Genomic DNA, 27,379 nt, shown 5'->3' on the forward strand with positions numbered 1-27,379 from the left:
CTTTTGCATTAATTCTGTTCACCCAAAGGGAGCAGGGTGCAAGAAGATACAGCCAGTAGACTCACCTTGCTCTAAATCCACCACAGGTTCCTGTCAAGATTTATCTAAATCATTAAAAATTTGTTTTTCCTGATAAACCTCTTTCACACATTGTCCAATGTTTATGCTTCAATAGTACAAAAGCAATTATATGAAATAAAAGTAAAAATAGGATAAGCAATCTATCAATCCAAGTCACACACACAAACCTAAAAATCCATTACATTACACTTCTCAGATGTGTTCCCATGTGAAATGACAGGTTTAAAATAACAAGTTCAAGTTCAAGTGCTAAAAAAATAAGTCAAGACATCAGCCAGATGCTTCAGCAAGCCTGTAGAAATACAGTTTTAAATAATCAAACTTACCAGTTCGTTGCTTGTAGATGTACATCTCAGCTTTTCTTCAATCTCCCTTCCTATCTTCTGAACAGTTACCTGAGTCTGTTTAATTGCACACTGGGCTCTGTGAAGCCTGTAAGAAGAGAAGTTACAGCTGTACTAAAGGTTCCCCACACGTCTCCTAACAATGAACACGCCAGCTGTCTCCAGCAGCAGTAATATGAATTCAGATTGTCAGCTTCTATTTTGAAATACAACATTAAAAGAGGAATCATAACTTGCACAGTTTATAAATGAGTAGCCAAAGCAAACCAGCAAGTCTCTAAATTCGATCAAGTACCAAACGTTCTTCTCACTTGTTAAATTCAATAGATGTTGATAAGGCAAAGCTGTAAGTGAGAGAGCAGGTAAGCATCGGGATCTCTTGTAACAATTAAGTTATAACACTGTCAACATCAAGACACATACACACGACAGCTACCGTGAGCATTGTTAACACAGGCCAGCTTTAAAAAGTGCAGGTATCTTTTAGATAACACACAACCACCCAAGCCAAGAGCACGAACCACCCTTTAGTAATCTCCAAATATGCTATGGGTCCATCTGTAACAAAAACCTGAGATTCTTAACTGAATCATCTTTGAAGCATGAAAAGATGATGATGTGTTTCTGATCATTAGCCCTGGCTTCAGGGTGAAGAGGGAAAACTGATTATTTGCCATATTTATTGAAGAAAAGAAAAAAATCAGGTAGAGGAAAACAATGGCAAAAGCAGGTTGAAGAGAGGCATTAACATCTTTCTTAAAATTAACATGGAGCAGAAATTAACATATTTAGTAGGAAAAAAAGAGAGAGTTGGTCTGCAGACATAGACTATGTCTTTTAAGGCATGCAAACCCAAGCTTACTTTTCCCATTCCCAGTTTCACTACTAACGGCTTCTTCTTTTGTAAAGATATTCTCCAGGCAGCCTTGCTGCTGGAACAAGCACTTAACTAAGGACTAGTCAGAACAGCAAAAACATGGTCAGATAACCTACAGCATGACGTTAGTGCTTTGCCAGGCAAACATAACAAAAAGACCGAGCCTGCTTCAATGCATGTTTTAACGATCATCTCCATTTCACCAAAGTTAAAAATCTCTGCCTCTTCATAGCAATGCTTAATTTTACTAAAGCAAGACTACGAATTTGCTGTCAGCCAAGGACCAAAGCACTGGAGCACCAGAAGAGGTTACTCAGCTCCTTTTTACGTTCTCTAATCTCTTCCAGATTTATAAGTAATTGAGGCATTGCTATTTAAAGTTTTTTTGCTAACGTTTTTTAATGGTCTGTATGCAGCTAGACCAAGACAACCAGGCTACGTGCTTCATATACGAGTAACCACAAAGCATTATGTCCTCACACCATCTCCCCTCAGCATCCCGTCTCACCTCAACAGCATACATTACGTATCGGTTAATCAGTCCAAGGACAGCACCTAAACCACCTAGCCCACCAAAAAAATACACAGAGAGGAGATTACACACAGACAACAGGGAACAGCAGTGCTAGTAATATTAAATAAGGTCATTGCCATTTAGGACTCTTCTACAAGTATTCATTTAGTTATAGCATTGAAGTCAGACTGCTTTAGCTCCTTCACACTATTGCTTCTCCTAAATGATGTTCTCTGTAACAGATTTTTGTTTGAAGCTATACTAAGTGATTCCTTTTGTTTCTTTAGGGCTCCTCAGACTGTTCATACCACACACAGCCTGCGAGCTTTTTGGGGGTAGCTGTACCCCATCTAAATCATCAATCAAGCAGCACGGCTCTGCTGGCTGCCAAAGGCTTCAGGGGTGGAAAAAGACTGCTGAGGCCAGCAGCGCTGGGTCCTGGGTCACCCAAGGGCTCAGTCTCACTTCCCTAATGGAGTACCGAGACCTCCTGGAAACACTTATTTCCTACTGGGAACTACTACTTGTAACTCCCACCTTCCCGAATACATCTTGAGGCTGTTGGCTAGGTAACATACAGTTACACAGGTCACAGCTGAGGTTTGCTGACCATCCTGAATGTCGTTTAGATCTCTACTGTCATACTGCACACAGCTGGGGCTAAGTTTCCTATTTCAACAGTTTCCAGCCTGTCCCATTCCAAAACGGTGGAACATTTTCTTTCCAGACATAAGAACGCCTTACCCAAGGCTAAAACTTATAGGTAAGGAGTAATAACAGAGTGACACTTCCCGTTCCCTTTCTCTCACCTTCATCTAATTTTATACTGGAAGAACATTCCTAATTTAGTCTGTTAGTGGATTAAAAAAAGACATTTTGTACAAGTCTTCACATCACACCATGTAGGGAGCAAAATCTGACCGCTGAAAAGTGTTTTACTCTTCGAAAAAGTATTTATAAAACTCATCATCTGTTAGAAGGGTCATTTGCCATGTGAGTTCCTCACAGGGATACTCAGATAACAACCTACAAATTTTATAACAGCTTCAAGTTCTTCTGCCTGTGCCCAAGGATAAGGAACAAACATCTATTTAGTCTGACTTCTCAAACCAGTATGCACTTTAGGATACTTATTCACTTCGGTGAATCTATACCCAAAAGTATATTCCTAACCTATAAAGACTGCTATACAGAATAATTCAGCAATCAAGTCCATTTTTAATAAAAAATGGTTTTCTTTTTAAGCCAAACATCATCCAGGCATTTCTTGCAATATAAAAAAACCCCAACCCTGCAGTTAAACTGGGCTGCCTTGAGGCCAAATAGTGCCATTTACATTGAGCCAACCAGTATCACTAAGTTTTCTTTCTTGCAATCCCAGTACATTCACTGTTGTTCCGAGAAGTTTACAATGGTAACAGTATGATCATGACCACATCCGAAGTTAAGCCTTCCAAGATAAAAATTTTAGGGACTTCACATCACAAAAGCAGCAACTATCAACAAATATCTCCCTTCCCCAGCCAAAAAAGCCCCCACTGCACCCACATGGAATTCTTTGGTCATCCAACAACAGGAACGCAAACTAAGCCATAAGAACATCAGCATGAGAATTGTGTCCATCATTTCTGCATGCACAAGACAGATTTTTATGGTTGCACCGATGAATGGAGATCAGCAAGTTGAGGTCATAAATCTGGATTAAAATTTGTATATAATGAATGGAGAGAAATTTCAAGGCTAATTGACCACGTATTGTTTCCATTTCTGGTTTGAATGCAAGTCCAACGCTACGGCCTAAAGTTAGCACAATTTGTGCTTTGAGTACAGTCTGCCTTGGTTTAGTAATTGACAACAATGAGCCAACTGATGGCATAATTTATGTGCTATAAGCCAACACTGGATTCTTCCTAGATTGTTCAAGAAGGGTTTTTTTAATTATTATTTATTATCAAAATTAGCACTTCCATAGCACTTAAAGAGCTAATTCAGGGCTTCAAGAGACCACTGGCCTGCTACCAAATTTCCTTCAGCAGTCAGAAAAGCCAAGCCAGTTAGAGCAGAAACTCAAGCCTTTTTAAAGGGATAGCTTAGCCAACAGTGTCGTCATCCTGTGTCCGCAGGCTGTTCTGGTGTCTCTGCAGCAGCTCACAGCCATTGTCAGCCAGCAGCAGAGTAATACAAATGCTGTGACAGATTTACTGTTGCTGCTTGGGGCCCTGAGAGCTGCCGTGCAATTGTCCAACATCAGGTGAGTCGCATGCTGCTGCCTGGGAAAGAACTGAAAAGCAAAGCAGACACTGAAATTCTTTACCACCCTAATATAGTTTAGATGCGGTGATCCATGAAGCTGCTGTTCTACTCCCATTCTCTTATCACCTGTTTTCTGAGATGGGGGAGACTAAGAGGAAACAAAATACTTTCCCTTCATTTAGAAGTTTAAAAGACAGTGGGATAGACACAAAACTGTTAGCCATGTACTGTAAGCGAAGACCAACAAAAGCTGCATCCCTAACCAGTCTAGGAAGAACCAGCAGGCAAAAATTCAGCATATCTCCTCTGCTCTTGCTAGTTCCCAAGTTGCTGAAATACAGACTATTCAGGGTAATTCTTTGAGGGTTTTCAAGTCTGAAATAAAATTGTATCCTCTTCTCCCCAAAAAAACCCTACTTTCTACTTTGGCTGTAAGATCTGAAACAATTCTAGCATACAATGTTCAGCTGATCAATTCAGTGTGGGTACTGACTTAAAAGAAAAAAAAGATTTGCCAAGTTTTGGACCTCTTCACCATTACAGGATTTCTTTGCAATAACATCCTTGTCTTTTTTTTGCAAGATCAAGCAGTTTTCCTGACATCCCAAAGACTGCACAATGCAGTGGACCAACATAACCTGACTTTACAACTTGGGAATGTGCTGCAGCAACACATTTGCTCTCTTTCAGCCTGCAGTACATTTGAGGCAATGTTTGGAGGTTCAGCTGAAACACTTTAAGACACATTGCAGTATCTTGCAACTGAGAGATCCTCTTGGTCGTGAATTTGTTTAGTGATTTACTAGTTTATATAGCAAGTTCAATCCTGGTTGCAATCTCCAAAAGAATGAAAGCTGGAGTGTAGTGACAGTTGAGCCTATTAAACTAACATACGTTTATATTTACATTAATGAAAGAGCCTCAACTTTATTAGGCATTTGATACACTATTTTGTAGTTCTAACATATACTCCAAATATCTATGTGCTTCTATTAGACACATCTGGATTTTTCATGTACAGAACTTTAAGCCATAAATACATCAATTAATTACCGCAGTCACATAATACAGCTACTTCTCATAAGAGAAATAAGTGCCTATGGTCTTATTTGCCAGAACAATCTTGGTTTACAATGAGGCTAAATTTAAACTGAGAATTACTACCAGGGACTTAGAAAACAGAACAGAACACTTCTGGCACTGAGATGTAGGATCATGGAAGTAAAATACCCAAACCTACTGTTAAAGAAAAAAAATAATCCAAGACTTTCCTATTAAATACAAAAAAATGGAACACACACTACTTTATATCAGTCCAGAAATTAGATTATGGAGAGTGCCAGCCAGCTATAACATTTTCTACATGGCCCCTTAAACCATCATTTGCTACATCTGCTTTCCCACAAGAAAAATTTTTCTAATTTATAATCATATACTCACTTTCCCAATTTCCTCAGAAACCTATACCTACAATTTGTCAAAAGCAGATGTAGGGTGAGAGAAGACAGTAGGGATTAAGAAGAGAATAAAATGTAAGTCTGACTTGTTCATTTATGACATTAAACCTCTGCAAGAGCCAGTGCTGTACAAAACTCAAACAAGCCAGTGCTGTTGAAGCACAGATACTTTCCATCATTCTCTCAAACAGTTTTAACTGACTTATACATGTAAGACTCAAATTAAGTTTCTGAATAATCAAGTTCAGGTGGACATTGCAACACTGGATGCTTTGAGCTATTTGCAGATGGAGAAGGAAAAAATATGTCTATCAGACTGGAAGCAGGGGAGGTGCTGGCCTCCAGCACGAGGAACGCTTAAAGGAGCTATCTAGTATATGGCTCACCTTCAATACACATGGCTCATGAGCAGGAGAGTCTTGATGTGAAACACAAACAATTTTTTTTTCAAAAATGAAGTCACAAAACTTGAGATGTCTCTAGTCCTCTTATTCCAATTCATAGATTCATCAAGATTAATTGATGATACAAGAGCTGGAGCACCTCTGCTCTGGAGACAGGCTGAGAGAGTTGGGCTGGTTCAGCCTGGAGAAGAGAAGGCTGCGGGGAGACCTTCGAGCCCCTTCCAGTCCCTCCAGGGGCTCCAGGAAAGCTGGAGAGGGACTGCTGACAAGGGCAGGGAGTGACAGGCCAAGGGGAATGGCCTGAAGCTGCAGGAGGGGAGATGGAGATGAGATGGGAGGCAGAAATCCTTCCCTGTGAGGGTGCTGAGGCCCTGGCACAGGTTGCCCTGAGAAGCTGTGGCTGCCCCTGGCTCCCTGGCAGTGTTGAAGGCCAGGTTGGATGGGGCTTTGGGCAAGCTGGGCTAGTGGAGGGTGTCCCTGCCCATGGCAGGGGGTTAGAGCTGGATGGGCTTTGGAGGTCCCTTCGAACACAAAACATTCTATGATTCTATAATTCCACGATTTCACTGGCAATGTTTGGAGGATTGATGGATTTACAGCTTGAGATGGATTTACAGCTTGATTTTATATTCAAAGAACAAATGTATTTGTGGCAAATGACAGAGCAAGTGGCATTTTTTGTTCTTTACACTGGTGCTTATCAGTTTGGGATTACAGAAGCCTTGCTGCCAGGGCACCAGACAGAATCATATTCAAGATGTTGTACAGAGCAAAAATGTAAATTATATGCAAATACAAATTTCCAAAGGGCATAAATATGTACAGATGAGTTCTACCAGGACAGTGACACTGGTATAATCCAACAGGCTTTTGCTGACCTGTAAGTTACCAACAAACCTTAATGTAAGATTCAATTCTTACTCTGAGACAGTGAGTGAGGCAAATACTGGAGTTCACTGCACAAGTAAAAAGGAAGATGCATAAATTCAAGTAGAATGGGTTACAGGTTCCACCCAAAAAGGGAAACAGCTGCTCTCAAGTTGATTGTGTTCTTCCAATCACAGTCCATACAACTGATAAGGTGTTTGTGACAACTGAGCACAGGCCTTACACCCACTGGAGGGAGAAGGAGGAGAAACACAAGTCAATATTCAGGTGACTCACTTTTTCAAGCTGTATACTGATGCACTTTTTCCTGGAAGTCATCCTCAAACTCAAAGCAAAGTTTACTTCCAGGAGAACTAGAATTCTGCAGCTGAAGTAGAGAAGCAAGATCTCCCACCAGAGAAAAGGATGGTCGTAATGCTCACAGGAGTATTCTGCAGCTTCTCAGTCATAGGTGCATTCCCCACCTTGCCCTGGTTTTAATTATCAAAGACATTAGAGCATTTTCCCCAGGGTGAGATCTTTAATCCATTGTATTTGTTCTCAGTCACAATGCAGTATTGACTTTCCCTGATGTGGTTAGGTGTTTTGCAGACATGACCGCAGTCACTGATATCTTTGCCCAGGCTGACAGATAAAGCAATTAGCAGCACCATTCTTAAGGCCATATCCAGGACAAAGTTGTAACAAAAGTAAAGAAGAGTCCCAATGCCATTATTCACAAATTCCTCCTTCTTAAACACTTCCAGCTAAATAATTACCCAAGTGACACGCTCTATTTTTCATCAACCCTAATGAAGCCAGAAAAAGAAGAAAGACTGGGTTATGACTTCTAATTGAACGTTGCTTCATTGATACAGTTTTTCACATGCGATGACAAATAAAGAAGCAGAATAACACTATTTTTGAAGTTCTGCACAGCTCAGTGTAATCTCTCTCAGTTCTCTGAAATCAAATTTGATTCGGAGCTAACATGCCTATCATGCTTATGCTAAAAATCTGCCACTGTAGGGGTGTTTTATTCCACGTGGCATGTTAGGAAAGCTGAAGATAAGAGCAGGAGCAGCAGACAACTACTAACCCTGCAGTTAACATACAAAAAACCCCACACCTCTCATGCTTCATGGACTGTTTCAACTTGCTGTGACCCATGCCGCTCTCTTCTACAGATTTTGGCAAAAGTCAGGCTTGTAAATTGACTATTCTGATGACTGATTAGCCTCAGTTTCCATATAGCTTAGCACCACACAAGTGAAATGCCTGGGAACAGATTTGTCCGAAAGTCTAAGCCACAGATCAAAATCCCCAAGAAACCTCTCAAAAAAAAAAATTCTGATCCCAGTTTCCATCTCTATCGCTACTTCCCAGGAAGACAGTGCCCCACTACTCCAACTCATGTGGTTTTGAGGCCAAGGGAGATGACACTTGCTACGCTGTTCATCCATTTCAGTACTGCTTATTAAAGTATACAGAGGCACTCAAGAGGTCCAATTACAGTTCATATTTATTTATGCTGGCCTTAGGCCACCTAGGTTTTCATGTCCGAAGCCAAGGGGATGCCTGCCTCGTCTTGGCTGCCTATACAGTACGATGAGCCAAGTCTTCCAGGTGGAAATCTTTCCTAGTTAGAAACATCAAGTCTGGCCATCACAGAAAAAGCACCACACTTATCACTAGCAAAGGGAAGTTTTAGCAGAGGAACTTACTGATTTAAGAGCACAAGTCAGGCTAAGAGGAATTCTACTACCCATTCTGCACTTGAGATGGTGTATTTCCACATCTGCTGGGAGCGGGCGATGGCAGCAGCAGTAGCAACATGGAAGTCTGCAACATGAGCCAGCAATTTGATTGCTAAGATACTCACAGGAAAATCTAGAACAAGGCACTACAAGAGCATCAGACTATTAGTGACAACCTTTTCCTGCCACACACAGGCCATCTTCTCAGGATGCGGCGCTGTTCCTACTGCGTGCATGTCTATAACTACAGCATTTAGAAAGGTTTTGGTCACAGCTATCATTTGGGACCCTTCTCTGAGGGAACAGCAAACAAAAAAAGCTAAAACAAGAGACTTAACTGTCAGTGCATATTTCAGATTTAAAAAAATAATAAATCTTTCCTACCTCCCTTTATCTCTGTGCACCTACCAGCATGCTGAAAGGAACAGGGTAAAAGGGCAACTCTCTATCTCCATGCAGTCAGAACTGCAGAGGCTGAATCCTGCCTACTGCACAGGTCCACTGGGTTCACTTCTTTCCTGGAGCTGAGGACGGAAATAGAGGAACTTCAGGGAAGTTCAAGACAGTACAGCTTTGTGCAGCTCATCTCTGGGTTTGTTATCAGATGCTGCACAACAGACAGTAGCCGATAGCAGGTTTTCTTCTTGTTTTCCCTCCTTTTCACCCCACCAAACATTTGGAAGCCAAAAGTTTGGGACTGGTGCTTATGGCAACTATACAATAGCAAAGTCTGACTGTCAAGATGGGACACCAACAGCTTTCAAGACTGACTTGTCTCATGCTTCTTAGCTGTAAACAGGTCAGTGCACCCCTGAGATACACCTTAGCACAAAGCACCGTAAGCCCATGAAGACTTTGCTCACTCCATCATTCCCCGTTCTGAAAGCTTATGAAAAACAGCTTCAAGTTTAGCATAATTTCCATGTGTTAAAAATAGCTGCCCAAAGGCAGTTACTGCATTTGGCACATGCAATTCCACTGACTCTGTAGCCTCACAGAAACTACTCTGAGCTACTAATGAGTTTTTCAACAGTACAACTGCTTATGTTGACTGGATACTTTTGTCTCAATGTCAAGTTTCAGAGATCAACTTGTCTAAGTTCTGTTCGTTTGATAAGACTGCTCATAAAGGTGGAAGAATATAAACACACGAGCAATGTATCTTAAAAACCTTATTTTTAAGGTAGATAGGTAGAGCTAAACAAAAGCTGGTTTTATATTGTGTCCCCATGTTTTAGTCTTGGTCACTTAAGATAGTTGATTTTACCAACATCTCAAAGTTTCAGACTGCAAACATACATTTGTCATCTTAAATAATATCTCTTCACTGATAAGACACACACTCTTCTTTAAATGAATGGTTATTACAAATGGCAAATCCCGAAACAAAGTCTTGAAACACACCCTTGGCCTATGACAGATTATGAAACCTGAAAAAGGTGAGCATAATTAAGGCACTAGGACTTAAGACAATTTCTAGTAGCTTATATTTCTATTTGCCATGTATCAACATGCCCAACAGCGCACTGCAAGTTTCTTTGAGCCTCTAACTTAGAGAGTAGTAATTACTTGCTAGTTCAGAATTTGAGCTCTGGTCTTCCTCAGAGCAGTTTCATCACTGGCAATCTTATCCCAGACTGGTTTGGGTTGGAAGGGACCTCAAAGCCCATCTAGTTCCAACCCCCTGCCATGGGCAGGGACACCCTCCACTAGCCCAGCTTGCCCAAAGCCCCATCCAACCTGGCCTTCAACACTGCCAGGGAGCCAGGGGCAGCCACAGCTTCTCGGGGCACCCTGTGCCAGGGCCTCAGCACCCTCACAGTCAAGGACTTCTGCCTCAGATCTAATCCAAAATCTCAGACCATTTAAAGTCACTGAACCTGGGCCATCATTGCTGTGATGTGAAATACAGGGAAACTGTTTGCTTAGTGTTATGACCTGGTTTGAAAAGTCATGTTTACCTGTCCAGGGCACAGCAGCCAGATTTATTTGCTTATCACCAGAACTGTGAGAACCTTTGGGTTTGTTTTTGTTTTAATGAAGGCACAGCCTGTGTGGCCTCTGGAGTTGCTCTAGTTCTCGAGATTTAATCCACTAGATTAAATCCACTGCACATGTGGCAGCAGCAGCCGCCCTTTAACACCTACAAGTATTATTTAAATCAACTTCAGCCAGATTAGATATTAGCAATATTACAGCAGTTGCCTGCAGCTGGTGTTTTACTCATCTCCAGCACTCAAATCGTATCAGATTTTGTTATTGTTGTTAAAAAGACAGTATTTTTTTTAAACAAAAATACAACCAAAATGCTTTCAATTTGCACTAAATGGCTGGCTAAATAGCACAAACATGCCATCCCATTTGCTGAAGGAATGGTTAAACCCTAGAAAAAGTGGTTTTGACTGGAGACACAAAAATATAGGAAGCAAAACTTCAAAGAGAGAAGAACTAGGTTTCACTAGTTCTTAGAGCACTTTTTGTCTCCAGGCAGAAATTTGGGAGGATTTCAGGCACTCACATACCCACTCTGATGCAGAAAAGCTATTAGCCAATTGCTTTAAGCGTCACACCGCCATGAAAAGCAGTTGTAGAATACAAGATACTACTTTTTGTATCTAGGAACCAAAGTAAAATTTTAACATACAGAATATTAAGCCCTTTCTTCAGTGGTTGCCAGCATATCCCATCTTCCCAACACCACTTAATACTGAAAGGTCTATTTTTCAAAGTTTACAGAAAAGAAAGGATAGAAAACTAAGAGAATACTAAATATAAACCTATTCCCATTAGTGCTGCAAACGTGCTGAGAGCTTGATTATGCAGACATGTCCAGAACATGACCTCAGATGAATTTGGCCCATCCTGAGTGTTATGTGAAAGGTGAAACGTGTTACTGTATAACCTATTACTACCAGCTACATAATATTTAGAAAGCCTTTAAGTGACCTCTTTTCAGGAAATCTGACAATATGGCCAAGGGACAAAAACCTCAAAATTTTAGTTTTCCAGTTGGGGTGGTTAATTTTTGTTAGTTAGCCTTTTTAAAACAAATGGTTGGAAGAACATTCGTCATTTCCATATGGCATGAACAACTTATTAGCAGCACTATGTTTGCCTGAGGATCTTGTCCCTGCCCCAAAACAAGAAGGTTCATGAGAACTTCCTTGTGTAAAGCTAAGCTGTCTGGGTACTTAAACTTTTCCTCCTGCTTAATTAACTCGTAAATCCATGTAACTAAGCATCTGAGCACACAGGCACTATTTTAATCCAACACTCAAATTTTCTACTGTTCACACACTCTGGCATTTCTAATTAATTTTTTTAATCAACATAATTTGAGCCAAGCACGTGCTTTTCATTAAGGCCTATTCATAAGCTTCATAAGTTTTAGCTATTCATTTCTTTCCCCAAAAAGCAGTTTTCACAGCAGACAAATCAACCACAGAAGTTCAAGTTTTGCAGTCTTTCAAGAGTTAAGAACTCGACTGCTCTCTCAGTCGATTTTCAAGCTGTGCACACGATTACAGTGGCTATGCCACACCTAGCAGCACAGTACCATCAGAGTAACAGGGATGCAGACACCATCATCACCAGGACTTGCTTCCTTTGAAAAGCTTAAACAAAGCCAGTACAATCTATTCTTCGTATTCACGCATCTCGTGAAAACATTAGGAAACCACATGTGCAGCTTGTGAATTTTTACTACAGACAAATACTGTATCACAAAAAAGTCTTCAAAATGTGGGATTTGTGTGGCCAGATGCAAACTTTTACAGTGTAGACACCTCCCTATTCTCTTTAAAGCCAATGGACAGAAGCAGGCAGACAGCAATTTATTTCCTCCCAAAGTGCATGTCCTGTCAAATGAATCACAACTCAAGTTACGTCCATTTCTCTCTTCTGGTTGTAAGTGGAACATGCTCTCACAAAAACTATCTTTGGAAAGAGTTCATGGGCTAGTTACTCAAGGCTGGACTCCTGGAAGAGGTGGCCAACCAGACTGCTTGGTAGGAGAAAAAGGACACCTGACAAAAAGAGACTAGAGATTATTTTAAAAGAAATAAACTCTATCCCCAGTCTTTTGAGCTAGATACCAAAGGTAAGCAGCAGTACAAAAGGCGCACCTGTAAAAAAAGCAGAGTTAACATGAAAGGGAATAGAAAGGATTCAGGACTACATGGAGGACTTTGCCTCAGTTCCCAAAGAACTTTCCTAGCTAGGAAGGAAACAGGCAAAAATAGCACCTAGGTAGGGTCACAAATTATGACTTCTAACTTTGCTGGAACTAAAAAATGCAATATATACTCCTTTCTACTGAAATATAATCATCAGCAGGCCTAGTGCTGGGGCCTAGAAAAAAAACTGTTCTTTTTAGGACAAAGCAAAAAGAAAGGAGGATGTTTTAGCTCAGAGGCAGAGCTAAACAGGAGCTAGACTCAACAGCATGTCTAGAAACTTTAAGAGACAGTGCTTGGACTCTTGCCTTCCCACGATCGAGCAAAGTGCATGGCTCCAGCAATCAGGTTTCAAAAAAACCCAAACAAACCCACACTAGCGACCATCCAGCAAGGAGAACTTTATCAAGACTGACATTTTCATTTCTTGTCAGCTTTATGACAGACAGTCAGATACTTCCAGAAGAAGGACCACAGTTCAGATTAGACAGGGTTAAACAGGGCTCCAGTGGGTCAAGTTCATGACCAGCTGATATAATAGTGTTTACTCTGGAGCATGCTTCATACTATACAGAAGTGGAAAGGAAATGTGAAAACGCATGAACAAATCAATCAGGATAACCGGCACACATTTTCTTCTTTCTGTTTAACAAAGACTAAATGTTAGTCAGTATCAGAGTTCTCTTCTAACAGGCTGTACCAGAATGTAACCAGAACTTCATAACATATCCCCTGGTTGTTTTCCACTAAGAAAAAGACAGACAGAAAGCAGTTTTTAGTTTAAATATACTTTACAGAATCAAGAAACAGCACATTTAAGCTTTAAGAGAGCTTATAAAATAAAGACTTCTGAATAAGCAACCTAGAGTTAACTTTTCCTACCACTTCACTGTAGAATACAGAGCTAATGCTTCATACAGGCAACAGTGACACCTACCGTTAACGCTATCAAATGGATTCAACTTTTACAACTGATAAAAAACCAAATCCATTTTCCCAAAGACTTTTGAAAAAATATCAAACATTTCTTTTTCAAGTGTTTCCTTTGTAGCACATCTATTCCAATTACTGCAGAACTGAAGTTATCAACCTGTCCTATAAAATGTCTTTTAAATACAAATTCCTCAAAACCAACCTGTTTAAAAACTCTATTATGCTTCTCTACAGCTAACATTCTTGAACTGTTAATAATTAAAGCAGATCTGAAAAAGACCTTCTTGTTTACCTTCATACTAGCGTTTCATGGTTTTCACCACCAGAGACAGCTAAGTAACCACCCAAAAATGCAGTTACCATCCCTTTCTTATACCATACATGTGTTGGAGTAACTGGGTCCTGACTATGCAGTGCCTCTCTCCTGTATTACAGGGCAGAATTATGCAAAAGGTAAATTCAATTCAGTGGTTCAACATTAAAAAAAATTCACAAAAAAAAATCCCACCCACTTAGGTGTGTAGCTGGTTTGTTCCAAGTACAGCATCATTCTACCAAGTTAAGTTTTGGCAAGTTGCTTCTTTTTTTTCCCCCCATTGTTCTGATTTAAATAAATTTCAATTTTGTTGAGGAGAACAGAGTAGGGGCTTTCTACAGAAGCTCCATGATTTCAACATTCACAAGGCAAGTCCATTTTGTATTTGGAAAGACTCCTTACACACACACTAAAAAGTTACAGCTACACAGAATGTTCTCAAAAACCTTACCTAAGCAAAGAGAAAACATCGTAGGAGTTACGAACACAGTTCTGATCCACCTGGAGAAGGCTATTCTTCAGGGTACCTGAGTGATCCTTAAAGCAAAGAAAGAATGTTAGTTAAGAATCAAAAAGATTTCCATCTTGACTAAAAGCATGCACTTTTGGTAGAACAAATGATCTTGCATTTAATGCATTTTAAATCTGTCTTCATAGAGTTTTATGTAAGGCAGGTAGAAACAATTTAAGGTGGCAATAACACCAAGTTCAAGTCTGGCCTACAGCACCACTTACCTATAAATATATTAGTGAGCTATCACTTTATCTGTGTTCTAGACATGGCATGTGTTTTCTTCAACTTTATAATCCATTACTGCACAAGTTTTATGCACAGAAATACTGAAGGATGCAGTTTACAGTACTGCCATTCTTCAGCTTCAGATCTGAGAGCCTATTCAGTAATAGGCCAGAAAAGTACAAAACCATGAGATAAAGCTCTATTCTTTATCCATGCTGTAACGTGTTTAAATGATCAAAGCAATCTTAGTTTCGAATGATGTGAACAAGTGATGTCATTCTTAACAGACTAAAGCACACATTCTGCACAAGAGGCACCGAAACAGTAACAGATTAACAGCAATTCTTCGTGCTGCAAAGGTCAGATATGAAGCTTTTCCGTATCAGGCATAGCCACACAAATTCCCAGAAATGCCACAAACTCAAAACTGTTTCTTCACATGATAAAGCAAATAAAACCACCTGACAGCACTGTCAAATGTCATGGATTGTAGGAAAAAAGGGATTTTAGTGTATGAAGCAGCCTCAGTTGGTACACATGACCAGCAAGTTTTCCAACAGTGATACAGATGTGCTCCGAGTACCACAATCCCTGCCTACGTATCCTTTCCTGCCCCACCAGGCTGTTTCCATACAGGAAATGTTGAAATGCAGAGTTACATGCCAACATCCACTGACATGGCTGTGTTAGCCACAGGCCATGCCGCAGACGTTCCTTCCCACCAAAAATAAGGTTCCACCTAAATAATTGTGAGATTTATACACTACATTAAGCATCATATTGCAACAGAGGCACCACATCAGCACTGTCTCAGCTCCTCATTTCCGTTCTTAATATGTTGAATTCTACATGCTGAAATCCATACATATATCCGCTGAAAAAATATCAAATACAGACATCTTAACACTTGGATGAACTAGGACAGTGGAAAGCTGAAAAAATGCACAGTTACCAGCATCACCATTTTACACCATGAAGTTGACCTTGCTTCAAGAAACACTGCAGTCAGAAAGTGAAATGTAAAATTTCTGTGTGCAAAAAATTTTTTGCACATGTATTTCTGAACATACAAAAAGGCTTTGCTTGTGTTAAGTGGCCAGGATCTAGTTGCTTTAAAAAAAAAAATGCGTATGCAGGGAAAGACTCTACCTGCATTGATGGATACCACATATCAGAGAGAGAGAAAGATGCAGCTTTCCAGAGATAAGGGTCTTTCCTTCTCAATGGCTGAAAAAGTAGCTACAATTCAACATCCCTGAAGAATATCATCTCCATCAAAGGCAGCGTGACCAGCAGCTTGAGGGAGGGGATTCTGCCCCTCTACTCCACTCTTGTGAGACCCCCCCGAAGTACTGCGTCCAGCTCGGGGGTCCCCAGCACAAGAAGGACATGGAGCTGTTGGAGAGAGTCCAGAGGAGGCCACGGAGATGATGCGAGGGCTGGAGCACCTCTGCTCTGGAGACAGGCTGAGAGAGTTGGGCTGGTTCAGCCTGGAGAAGAGAAGGCTGCGGGGAGACCTTAGAGCCCCTTCCAGTCCCTCCAGGGGCTCCAGAAAAGCTGGAGAGGGGCTGGTGACAAGGGCAGGGAGTGACAGGCCGAGGGGGAATGGCCTGAAGCTGCAGGAGGGGAGATGGAGATGAGATGGGAGGCAGAAATCCTTCCCTGTGAGGGTGCTGAGGCCCTGGCACAGGTTGCCCCGAGAAGCTGTGGCTGTCCCTGGCTCCCTGGCAGTGTTGAAGGCCAGGTTGGATGGGGCTTTGGGCAAGCTGGGCTAGTGGAGGGTGTCCCTGCCCATGGCAGGGGGTTGGGACTAGATGGGCTTCAAGGTCCCTTCCAACCCAAACCAGTCTAGGTTTCTACGATTCTATACAACTTATTCTTCTGTTCCTCCATCCTCCTGAGCACAACCAAGTGTTTTGAATTATGGAGAGCTGTGTAAACTAGTTCAGGTTTTATTTCTTTAAAGGAGACAACAGAAAGCTAGTCATTAACTAAAAGCTATCCTTGCTTCCCTAAATGCACTTTCTGAAAAGACATCACTGCAAGAGCAAGGGCGAGACTTATCAGTCAGTAGCAGCAAGCATCAAATGGTTTAAAGAAAACTTGAAAGCCAGGAAGGCATTAAGGAAACCAGAGAAGGAGAAACCTGGTTTTAGAAAAGCCAGTATAGCACCCAGAACAGATTTTTTTTTTTGAACCTGGGTAAAAAGTGGTTTTATGCACAAGCTCACAGACTCAGACAAAACCAAGCAGATTCAGAAAATTGCTAGAGAATTGGGAATACTTTAGGTTCGGTTTGACAGCTTCAAAAAAAATCTCTGAAGCTCACATCTATCTTATTGAAACACTGGTCCAGTTCAAGCAAATCCAAATAGAGTTTCAGTGTATGATTACTAGAGAAGATGAAACTAAGCAAGGAACAAGTGTTTCAGTGGTCCCATGCCAGAAGAGAAACAGGAACATAAATTGGACATGGTTGTGACAAACGAAGCAGAATCCCGCTGAAATCTTGTAGCAAAAATACTGCATGATTTACTATAATATAATAATAAAAAAAGCTTGAAGAAAACCAGAAGTTGGAGGTACGATTACAAAGTCAAATTTTGTTAAGAACAAAGCAGGTATACTGGCAGCACACACTTGTACTAACACTGAGAAGACAAGCTGTAAGGGCTCGAAGAGAAGTTACATGAGCACTGTCAGACACCTGCAGTAAAGCAGTAACCACCTTCAGGGCTCAGAAGACATACACAAAGGCTTTTGAAACTTTATTTCCCAACTTTTTTCTTGCCATGAGCTAAGCATGCATTGCAGCAAGAAAACTGCAACCTGAATAACAATTACCCAAAGAAAACATTCAGTTTTTTCATTGCATATCAGCAACAGCCAACTTGCTGCAGACAGAAGAAATGGAAGAAAGGTAAAATTCCTAAATATCACCAAGGACAAAAAAAAAAATGAAGTGTTATTAACAACAATAAAGAGGCACTAGATACGGTTCTTTTATTCTGTTAAGACAAAAATTGCTATACTATAATTGCCTTGCTTACTTAGAATTTCTCCACCAGTATTGCTGCTAGGGTTTTACACTGTGCTCTTTTATATGACAGGAGCTTGCTGCAAAGCAAGTATTTTGAGCACAAACCTGCATTTTGAAGGTTAGCTCATATGGAAGTGGGCTTGAAGGTTCTAACAGCACAGTGCATTAAACTTAAGTGAAGCTGTAAGCTTCCAGTGCTTTGATTTTAAATGAAACAATTTAGCAATTAGAATATTCCTATTTAAGCATGTTGCTCTTGCTGGTTTTGTTTACTAGGGAGATACCCACTTAGTCAATAAATCTACAATTTTCATCAATAAAAATAGTAGCTGTGATAGTGCCTGATGTTCCTACCCTACTTTAATTTATTCTCCTACTACAGCTTTTGGGTTCCCACCTCTCTTACCAGAGGTTAAGTTCACAGGAGAGAAAATGGGAATTTGCATTTAGCTCCAGATAGATCAAGTAATGCTCAGAAGTACATCTACACTGTCTTTTGAAACTCCAATTTCATGAAATATCACCAGAATGGTGTAGTTACCTTCCAACACTTTTCTTATTTTGGCTCATAAGTGATCTGAATTAACGACAAAGACATTTAATACACTAATAAAGTGTAATATGTAACATTCTATAAATCTACTTTGGCAATTTAGTTTGTAGTCCAAAGAATTATTGAAGTAACAAGGGTTATTTGGAGCAATGGAAGAAAAAAAAATGAAAAAAAAAAAGAGTACCACACCTTAACTTTGGTCATGCTGAGAGACGTGCAGAAATGGAGGACACTTCCAGCATTGACTGAAGTGTCCTTGTGCACAAGGTTTTCATTAGACTTGCAAAATGGAATTTGTACGTATCTATTTTCATAATGAGGTTTCATACGTGTCAGTGCAAAGAAACTAAAACTGCTATTCCATCCATGTATTATCTCAAAAATTGAGGCTTATGACTAAGATGTCTTGAAGTATTATGAAGACCCGTCACTACCACCACAAAGAAAAAAAGCACCCCAAGAGATCAGAAGATACCCATGCAATCAACTAGAAAAAGTATTGTATTGCAGTTTCCACGGGATCAGAGGCGCACACCTGACACCAGAAGTGCCTTCCTACACAAGGATTCAGGTAGCACTTCATAAATAATATTTAACACAACTAAAGTGGGGCTGTATAATATTTAGAATATCCAGCATTGACATGAAAATTATAAAGCAAGACCAACTAAGAGCAGAAATACCCCTTAGGTCCACAAAGCTTCTGAAAGTCACAGGAAGAGTTTGCATGTGCCAACTAGTTTGGCTTGAATGGCAGACAAGTCACTTAGATATAGGAGGTATGTACTATACAGAAAGAGATTTAGGTCAAGGAACTGACAAAGAAAGCAACTGGAAGCTACAGAGCACACTTCTAGCACTTGCAGCTAGAAAGAATTGAATAAATTATAGGAAAGGACAAAGGAGGAGATTATTTGTGCTCTACGTAGGCTACAACCGTTATCTGACTTCGCTACGGAGCATGTACAAGAACCAAAAGTGAGATGTACTTTTAAACCTTATGAGCTAGGCAGCAAGTCCTGACAACAAACAATCAGGGAAGAAGACAGCTTTACCATCACTGAATTCAGGCCCAGATTACTAATACTGAAGTCATGAAAAACTAGAATTGCATCCTGCTTCAGGAAAACTGAGTTAACAGCATCAGGAAGCAGAGTCTCAGCCGCGTACCAAACCATGTACGATTCGAAGGATAACTTTTACAGTCAACTGTTGTTGCGTCCATCCAAATCCCCACAAGATCAGACTTGCTGGTTGTGGCTAATACAGGAACTGTAGCTATGTGTCAAGAGTCATCTTCTCTCTAGCCAGGGACTCTTTGTAGAGCCTACTGATACCACAGTACTGCCACCAGCAGTTTGGGATTAAAAAAACCTGTCAGCTAGGCTATGTACAATAGGCAAGTTTATTTTTTTTTCCATCATTGATGTAGTAATCAGCATTGCTGTATCATTAATTTGGCTGCAGTCACAGTACTGGCCAGACAAGCACAAGTACTGCAGTGGAATATTTGGGGGGGAAAAAAACAAAACAAAACATGGGGTGAAACTGTCACAACAGAGAGAAAATAAGTAGCTTCCCATTTAAAAGCTACAAACTCTGTTTTTTAAGAGTCATATCCAAAACTTAGTGTGCTTTTGTATTTGCCATGAAAATGAGTCTTAACAGCCACACCATTTTCAAAATGTTCTATATTTGAATTAAGCGTGCCTCAAAGAACAAAGTCAAGGCTTATTTTTGGTAACTAGGGGGTTTTTTTTGGACTTAAAATGCTATGCTTTAAGTCTTCCCAGAACAGCTCAGATGTCCACGCAACAGAGGCAAGATAACAGTTCTCATCTGTCGTGAAAAAAGGCATGTCTTCTCAAAAGAAAGCATTTTAATGTTCTGAGCATCCAAGTGTGAAAATTTAAGTGTACAAGTTGAATTTCAACTTGTCACCAGTACTAACATGCCAGACCAAATACAAGATACCCTTACCTTCTGTTCAAATGAAGCTCCGTAATAACCATCATTGAGACCAAAAATAATCTCATTTGGGTTTCTTGCATGTATCTGTAAGAAGGGAAGAAAACAAGTTATTTTACAGTCAGCTTGCTATGACTTCACACTGCAAATGAGCATAAATTGCTCTGTTTGACAGTTAAATGCAGTTTTCCCTGTAAAGCACCTGGAATTCTAGCCACACATGAAACCTAAGAGAAAACTGAATTTAACCATAGAAAATGCATTTGCTTCACAGCTTTAGTAAGTCACTGAGTACGTTCAGCCATTCTACCTTGAAATCAGAAACGATGGCCAGAGCATCTTACTGTTGCATTTCCAGCTGACAAAAATAATTAAGAGACCAGGAAATTAATCGAAAAGGTACATCTCAAGAGTAATTACCTTTTCACATCATATTACCTAAAATGATAGTCAGTATTAGGCTTTTGTGGTCATAGTAGACATAAAATTAGTGTTCAGTATTATAGCTAATATCCTGCTATTAACATAAAGAACATTATTTCAAATAAAATCATGCACTAGTGAATATTCTTTAGGAAGGCATTTCTTCTGTCCAGTAAAAACAAATGGAAAGCTAGACTCTGAAGGGTATTGTGTCTGGCAGCTATAGAGTTACTTTTCTTCATAGCAGTCCGTATGGTGCTGTGGTTTAGATCTGTGACTAAAAACACCAGTGTTCTAACTATTGCTGAATGGAGCTTGCACAGCACCAAGGACCGCTCTGTTTCTCACTCAGCCCCTACAGCAAGTAGGGCTGAGAGTGGGCAAAAGCATGGGAGGGTACACAGCTGGGACAGTGAGCTGAACTAACCAAAGGGATATTTCATTCCATACCATATAACATCATCCTTAGCAATAAAAACAGGGGTCAGTATTTGCAAGGTAGCTGTTGCTCAGGGACTGGCTGGGCATCGGTCTGTTGGTGGGAGGTGGTGAGTGACCTTTGCATCACTTGTATGTTGTTCTCCAGCACCACCACTTTTTTTTTCTTTTTTTTTTCTTTCCGTTATTAAACTGTCTTTATCTCAACCCACAAATTTTTCCTCACTTTTGCTCCTCTGACCTTCTCCCAGCCCAGCAGTGCAGGGGGTGTTGGCCAGGAGCAATGCATCATGTGAAGCTAGAGCAGTCACTCTTTATAAAGCTTTCTTCCCAGGCTTTGAAACATCCCAATTAATAATAATATAATTTAGTTTTAAAGTGAGAAATAAACTATGATCTATTCTAAATAGATCCTATTAATTAATCAATCAAAAAGTGCCCACTAGAATTAGGACAGTCTATTTGATTCAAAAGGCACCATATTTTTAGCGTGTTTATTATTTATGTGATACGGGTTTGTTTTTTCTGAGCCACTCTTACTATAAGTTCCATAATACAGAAAACACCTCACTTTTCTTTCATAAGGCTATTAGTAAGAAACAAATACCAGAATTAAAACAGATCTTATTCAGTAAGCTTTTTGGACTGAAGATCTTCAATGCGATGTCATTACTATGACAATGGATTAAAACTGTAACATACACAAACATTATGACCTACGTTCATTTAACTGTACGTACAATCATATTGCTATTTCCTTGAATTGAGGCATTGCAATTTAAAGCACCAAGTGCTGGCAGTATCATGTAAGAGACTCAGTGAACAATGGTAGCATAAATATTCAGCAAGTCAAGATTTAAAGCTCTGAATTAAGCCAACATGAATCTCTGCAATCAAACTTTAAAATGCATTAATTTCCTTCTTAGCATTCTACGTATTTGTTCATCCAGATGTTTTGTTTCCAGAAGTAAAAAGTTGAGAAAAACCTGTTTTCACATTACCTGCTGGCCCAAGTACTTTAACCCATCTAGATTGACCTTCCATTCAATCAAAAGCTGAAAGTGCTCCTTCTTGCCACCCCAGATCCTCACAACAAAACAAGAGACAGAGGTATCAAGACGATCAGGCATTATTCCAAAGTCCAGACTCCTCCATGTTGGATTCTGTAGGTATTCAAAGAGGGATAAAAACCAACTCAAACAAGCTGAAAGTAGTCCTAAAATTGACAATTCAGAAAGTAGCAAGGTCCATGTCAAAGATTAAAAAGAAAAACAACCCTTCAGAATAATGAACACCAGCCATCTCAAGGTTTACACAGAGTTGAAGCCAACAGGCTCTGCTGCTTCCTTATTCTGTTTTCTAGAGAGAATTCCTGGGTTAAAAGCTACATGTTGTAAAGTCCTTCAGAAACTCAGAGTGGGCTCTGCTTCCTTCCATTACAAGATGTTGAAGAATTTAGTAATTCAGTTTAGCCAAATCAGGAACTTTAGAAGTAGAAGTAACATTCCTTTTCAAGTTCTAATTCAGCTTCTGAAAACTGGAGTATAGCTTACATTGCAAGAAATTAATTTAAAATGCTGATCTGTTCCCCAATAATTAAGTTTGCACAATTTATTGACAGGTTTGTTCACATTCTTCTCTTCCTTGACTGATGCTGATGGCAATCCTCCAACGTTGTCACTAAGAGCTCCTCTTAACTCTAAGAGATCAGACTTGCATCTCAGCTTTACAGAAGCAGTACAGATTAAGCTAAATTGCAAACACCTATTCCACTAGAACTCAGATTTGCAAACACTTGGATTCACCTCTGATAACATTTCAATTAAATATTTACGGAAACTGTTGTAATTGACCCAAGTTGCAACTGAACCAAGTCAATCCAACACTACTGGTGCCAAGAGCCAGATATAAACCTTCCACAGGCCGTAAGTCACAGGATGTCCAAATGTAGAAATGGGAAAGTGCTTTTTACATAAATAGATATATCCCTCCCTGCCTGCAAACAGAAATGGTAGCTCCTCCAGAACAAAAAGGTAGGACCCCACCATCCCATAAAAGACAAAGCCTTCATTCTAGTCCTTAAGCAGCTTGGAACAGGCTGAGCACCTCTGAATTGGTATTAGGCAATTTAGAATAGGATGCCTCTGAAAAGAGGGGAGGGGCAAAGTTACCCAGTAAGTATTAAAGTATTAAAGAAGGAATGCATTAATCAAGTTTTCCTAAGGAAAAGGGATATTTGGTACCTATTCAGGCACAAGAATAACAGGTCATTAAAATACTCATAGATGATGTACAGAATTTGCTCAAGACATCTTTTATTTAGATTTTTGTCATTCCATCTCATATTTCCTTTGGTTAGATTCCCTTTCTGTTATTCCTTTTTCCCAATTTAGAACAGGCAGAACTCAAAATCCTCAAGAAACTTGCCTCTTGGACAAGTTAACAGCCTTGCGGATGTAGACAGCCCTTTCCCCCATTCAGGAGGTTTTCAAAGCATTTCCAGCCCTGTATGCAATACATGGTGCAGTTCTACCTTATTAATGCAGACATTAAAAAGTCTGTTTAGCAGGTTTTCAAACTCCCTTACCCAACACTTGCAACATCCTACTCCCACAGACACCTACTCCTTCTCAGTTGTAGTAAACTGTTCAGTTCTGGCCCCTTCACTGATCTGAACTGGAAAATGTAGAAACTCTAAGACATTTTTCAAACTTCAGTTTCTTAAAGCTATTAGCTCTTCAAAGAATACACGTTTATAAATGCAGGTACACGTTCCTTACTGTTCACCTATACAATAAAAAGATGATCAAAGAAATCAGTGGTATACTCTGCAACGCTATTTGACTCTCTCTATTTGGAGTGTTGTTAGCAGGGCCTCTGCTTCTAAACCAAGACTGCTAAACTGCACATCATGAGCTTCTAATGAATCTGTACACCCAGCAAAGTAATATACAAGTGCTCCTTGAACAAGCAATTTGCAGGTATTTAAATAAGAGTAGCTATTTCTGTTGCTAACACCAGCAAGAACAAAAACAAGGATGAACTGTAAACAAACCTGAGTTATGATTCATACAATTCTCAGATATTGAAAGAAGTTAAATGAGTAAAAATCCAGCTAACATTACCTTGCCTATTGGTGGTCTCAATATTTAAAATGGATACATATTGTAAAGCTTAACCTGAGCACTGAACAGCTTTCACATGAATATGCCCTACCTATGGAGTGTTTAGTCCTATCTGCAGTACCACCACCAGACCATTGCTCCACAGCTGTTAAAGCGAACATGCATTTCTACTATTCAGTAACTCGCTATTCCAACCCTTGTGAAAAGAACCTGAAAAGGAAGAGAAGAATGCGATGGTCCTAGTAGAACCGAAGAGTGGAAGTACACATTTAACAATTATGGTATTCAGCAGAAAAAAAAAATCAATACACTGCAGTAAATACTCAATTTTTAAAAGAAAGTTTTTCCATATTAAAATAACTTACCAGAGAATTCTTGATCACCTCACTCTTATAAAATTCTAAGGAAAAATGAGTAAAAAACACCTTTAGATTAGCTTAAACACTGATATAAATCTTAGTATTTGAATTAGAAAAAGCTAAAATAAGTAACACTCATGAAAGACAAATGCTAGTGGGTCTAGTTTATCAGTAATAGATTCATGAGAAAGACTTTAAAATGCAGTCATGCTTTTGACTAAAGGTACTCATTCACACTTAATTATTAAAAGTCATTATTTAAATTCAGCATTTCATCTTTATACCCAAGATAATCCTCAAGATTTACTGAGGCTTTGGTTTCTGGGGAAAAAAATGTGCCCCAGTACTTTACAATATTTGGATGACATTTGCAAAGTGACTAGTTTGTCATACGACATCTTCCTGGAGGAGTGCAGCATGGAGAAACTAATTGCATGGCTTTCCTGAAGAGCAAGGGTGACCTGTTCCAGATGCTTAGAAAGTGAACAGCCAAATTATCTCACAGAGGTGCCAGGAACCCTGCATTTAAATGGCAATAAGCAACTGCTGACACATGGACCTTGGCTTTCCCAGCCAAAATAAGAGCTTAAAGTCTTTAGGTAGACAGCTCTGGAATCTGGAATCCAGATTTTGTACAATATTCCTCAGTCCACTGGAGTCCAAAGATAAAGCTTTGATGGTGTGCAGAACAGTCCCGTACACCAAACGATGTAGAATTAGTGATCAGTTACAGGTTCAGCCAACCACCACAAGTCCAAGCAGTAAGCTCAAGTTATGCATTCTTATCCTTCTAAAACAGCAACCTTGAAGAAAAGCAAGGTTCAACTACACTAGCTGAAAATAAAAAATAGGACAAAATCAAAATTCCTTTGCAAAGCTCCAACTACAGATCATACAAAAAAAAGAGCATAAAAATATATTTTTAATAACATCTGTCCACAATGAAGAACTATACATTGTAGTGGAAAGCAAAGCATTAAAGAGAAATGAGATCTAACACTCAAACACAGTTATCAAAAGCGGAACAGACCCCTGGATGCTTCCTGTCATTGGCTGACAATTCTATTTTTGGAAAACTTTGATAGTAGTAAGTTCTCGTTTATGCTCTGTAAAATAACTGGTACACACAGAGTGGGACACTCTCCCCCACACAAAGCAACAAATGCTCCAGAAGTTTTTCTGTGCTCTCGGAAGTTCCCAAGTCTAAATTATTGGTGAGGGGAGAGAAGAGCAACAAAAAGAGGCTGATTTAAGAGATTCTACCACCGGTCATCTGGTTTGCTTCCTTACTTGCTAACACTATTAGTATACATGATGCGAATAATGGCAGCAGGTTGTCGAGGGAAAAAAAAAAAAAAAGGACAGGGAATTCTGAACATAAGAATTCAAAGATTAACTAGTAAAAAAGTTGACAGCAAGCCCAGTTTACCTTTGTATATCTTGGCGTTATCACACAAGTGAAGAGTGAAGTACGTATCCAAGAGGCGATAACCATTCTTATTGATAATGTTACGTGCAGCAATATTCCGAAGATGGCGAAGCCGGCGCTAAAAATAAGAAAAAAAACCCTAAATAGTTAAAGAAGTTAGACTGAAATTAGACTTTTTTTTTTTAATTATTAAAGCATTTTAATGATTTCCAAAGCACTGTTGTCAAAAAAATCCTACTGAACACCCAATTTTCTTTGGCAGAAAGCTAGTGTGAACAATAAGCATTCAGCAAAGCCATAAGAAACTGGCTGGACAAGTAACAACCAGCACCTACGAGCTCAGATTAAGCAACACCGATATACAAGACAAGCTATTCTTATTCATGTCCTATATGCAGGTTTTATTCCACGTTTAAATCACCCCAACTCTTTGAGCAGTTTGAAGCAAATGTGTGACACTATCAGCATCAAACAGCAGCAGGATCACCCAAGTGTTCTGCATCATCGTACGGGAAACAATTCCTTGCCAAAGCTATTTTCAACAAGTACTAGTGAATCAAGAGCTCCAAAATAAACCACGACCTAATCCAGAGCCATACATAACCTGCTGAACAAAGCTTCCTGAATTCACAAGAATCCTGGAAACCGCTCTAACAACCTTAAATAAATACATCAGGAAGATATACCCAGATTTTCAGGGAAAATTAAGGTCACAGTCAAATTTGTGATGTCCGTCAGCTACCTTCTTTCTTGGACAACCAAGTCCTTTTCTCTTGGATTGAATACACTAGAATATGTCACTAAAATCTCCAGTTTAAGTGATTTCATCCAATTCCAACAGTGTATTATTTTGCTACAATATGGTATTTCGAACAATCAGACTGAATCAATCTCTCCCTGTGTCTCCCTGCCCTCCACCTGTAAGCAGGAAACAGCTTTAATAACTGGCTAAAATCCTCAGCTTTAAAGCATACTATGCCCTTCAACTTTGACAAATATTTAGCATTATTAGCTTATTGTTAAATTTAACTAGTTGACAAAGCAATTTTGTAGGACTGCCCAGTCACTCTTATGTCACTGCTTAGCTGTGGTTCTTATTTTAACTTTGAAAATGCCTGCATGCTTAAAACAGACTACTATGAACTTAGCACTCAGCAAACTGCCACTTGAAATACATAAAGCACGCACCAAATCCTTCAGTATCACGTTCTCCCAATTAATCTCCCAACCGGTGTCTCGCCCATCTACCACAAGGGTGTTGACAAATGGCTCCTTATCATTTTTGGATTGCCACAAACCACCTACAAGCCTCAAAACAACTGGTTTA

General features: G+C 39.7%; 1 protein-coding gene across 3 annotated transcripts in view; it reads right to left on the reverse strand.

Annotated features, from left to right (window-relative positions):
* UVRAG (UV radiation resistance associated) overlaps nt 1–27,379 on the reverse strand; it is a 101,232-nt gene that overhangs the window by 56,897 nt on the left and 16,956 nt on the right. For all 3 annotated transcript variants that reach the window (XR_012833456.1, XM_075742596.1, XM_075742595.1), the window contains exons 2-7: nt 26,053–26,170; nt 24,630–24,664; nt 22,141–22,302; nt 20,291–20,365; nt 14,430–14,515; nt 408–513 (exon numbers count right to left, since the gene is read on the reverse strand). Coding sequence is in view for 2 of the 3 variants with exons in the window: in XM_075742596.1 (XP_075598711.1) it covers nt 408–513; nt 14,430–14,515; nt 20,291–20,365; nt 22,141–22,302; nt 24,630–24,664; nt 26,053–26,170 (582 nt within the window). In the remaining variant the exon portion in view is untranslated. The remainder of the gene's footprint in view (nt 1–407; nt 514–14,429; nt 14,516–20,290; nt 20,366–22,140; nt 22,303–24,629; nt 24,665–26,052; nt 26,171–27,379) is intronic.

The sequence above is a fragment of the Balearica regulorum genome, chromosome 1 (assembly GCF_011004875.1).
Source record: "Balearica regulorum gibbericeps isolate bBalReg1 chromosome 1, bBalReg1.pri, whole genome shotgun sequence".
NCBI classification, from domain to species: domain Eukaryota; kingdom Metazoa; phylum Chordata; class Aves; order Gruiformes; family Gruidae; genus Balearica; species Balearica regulorum.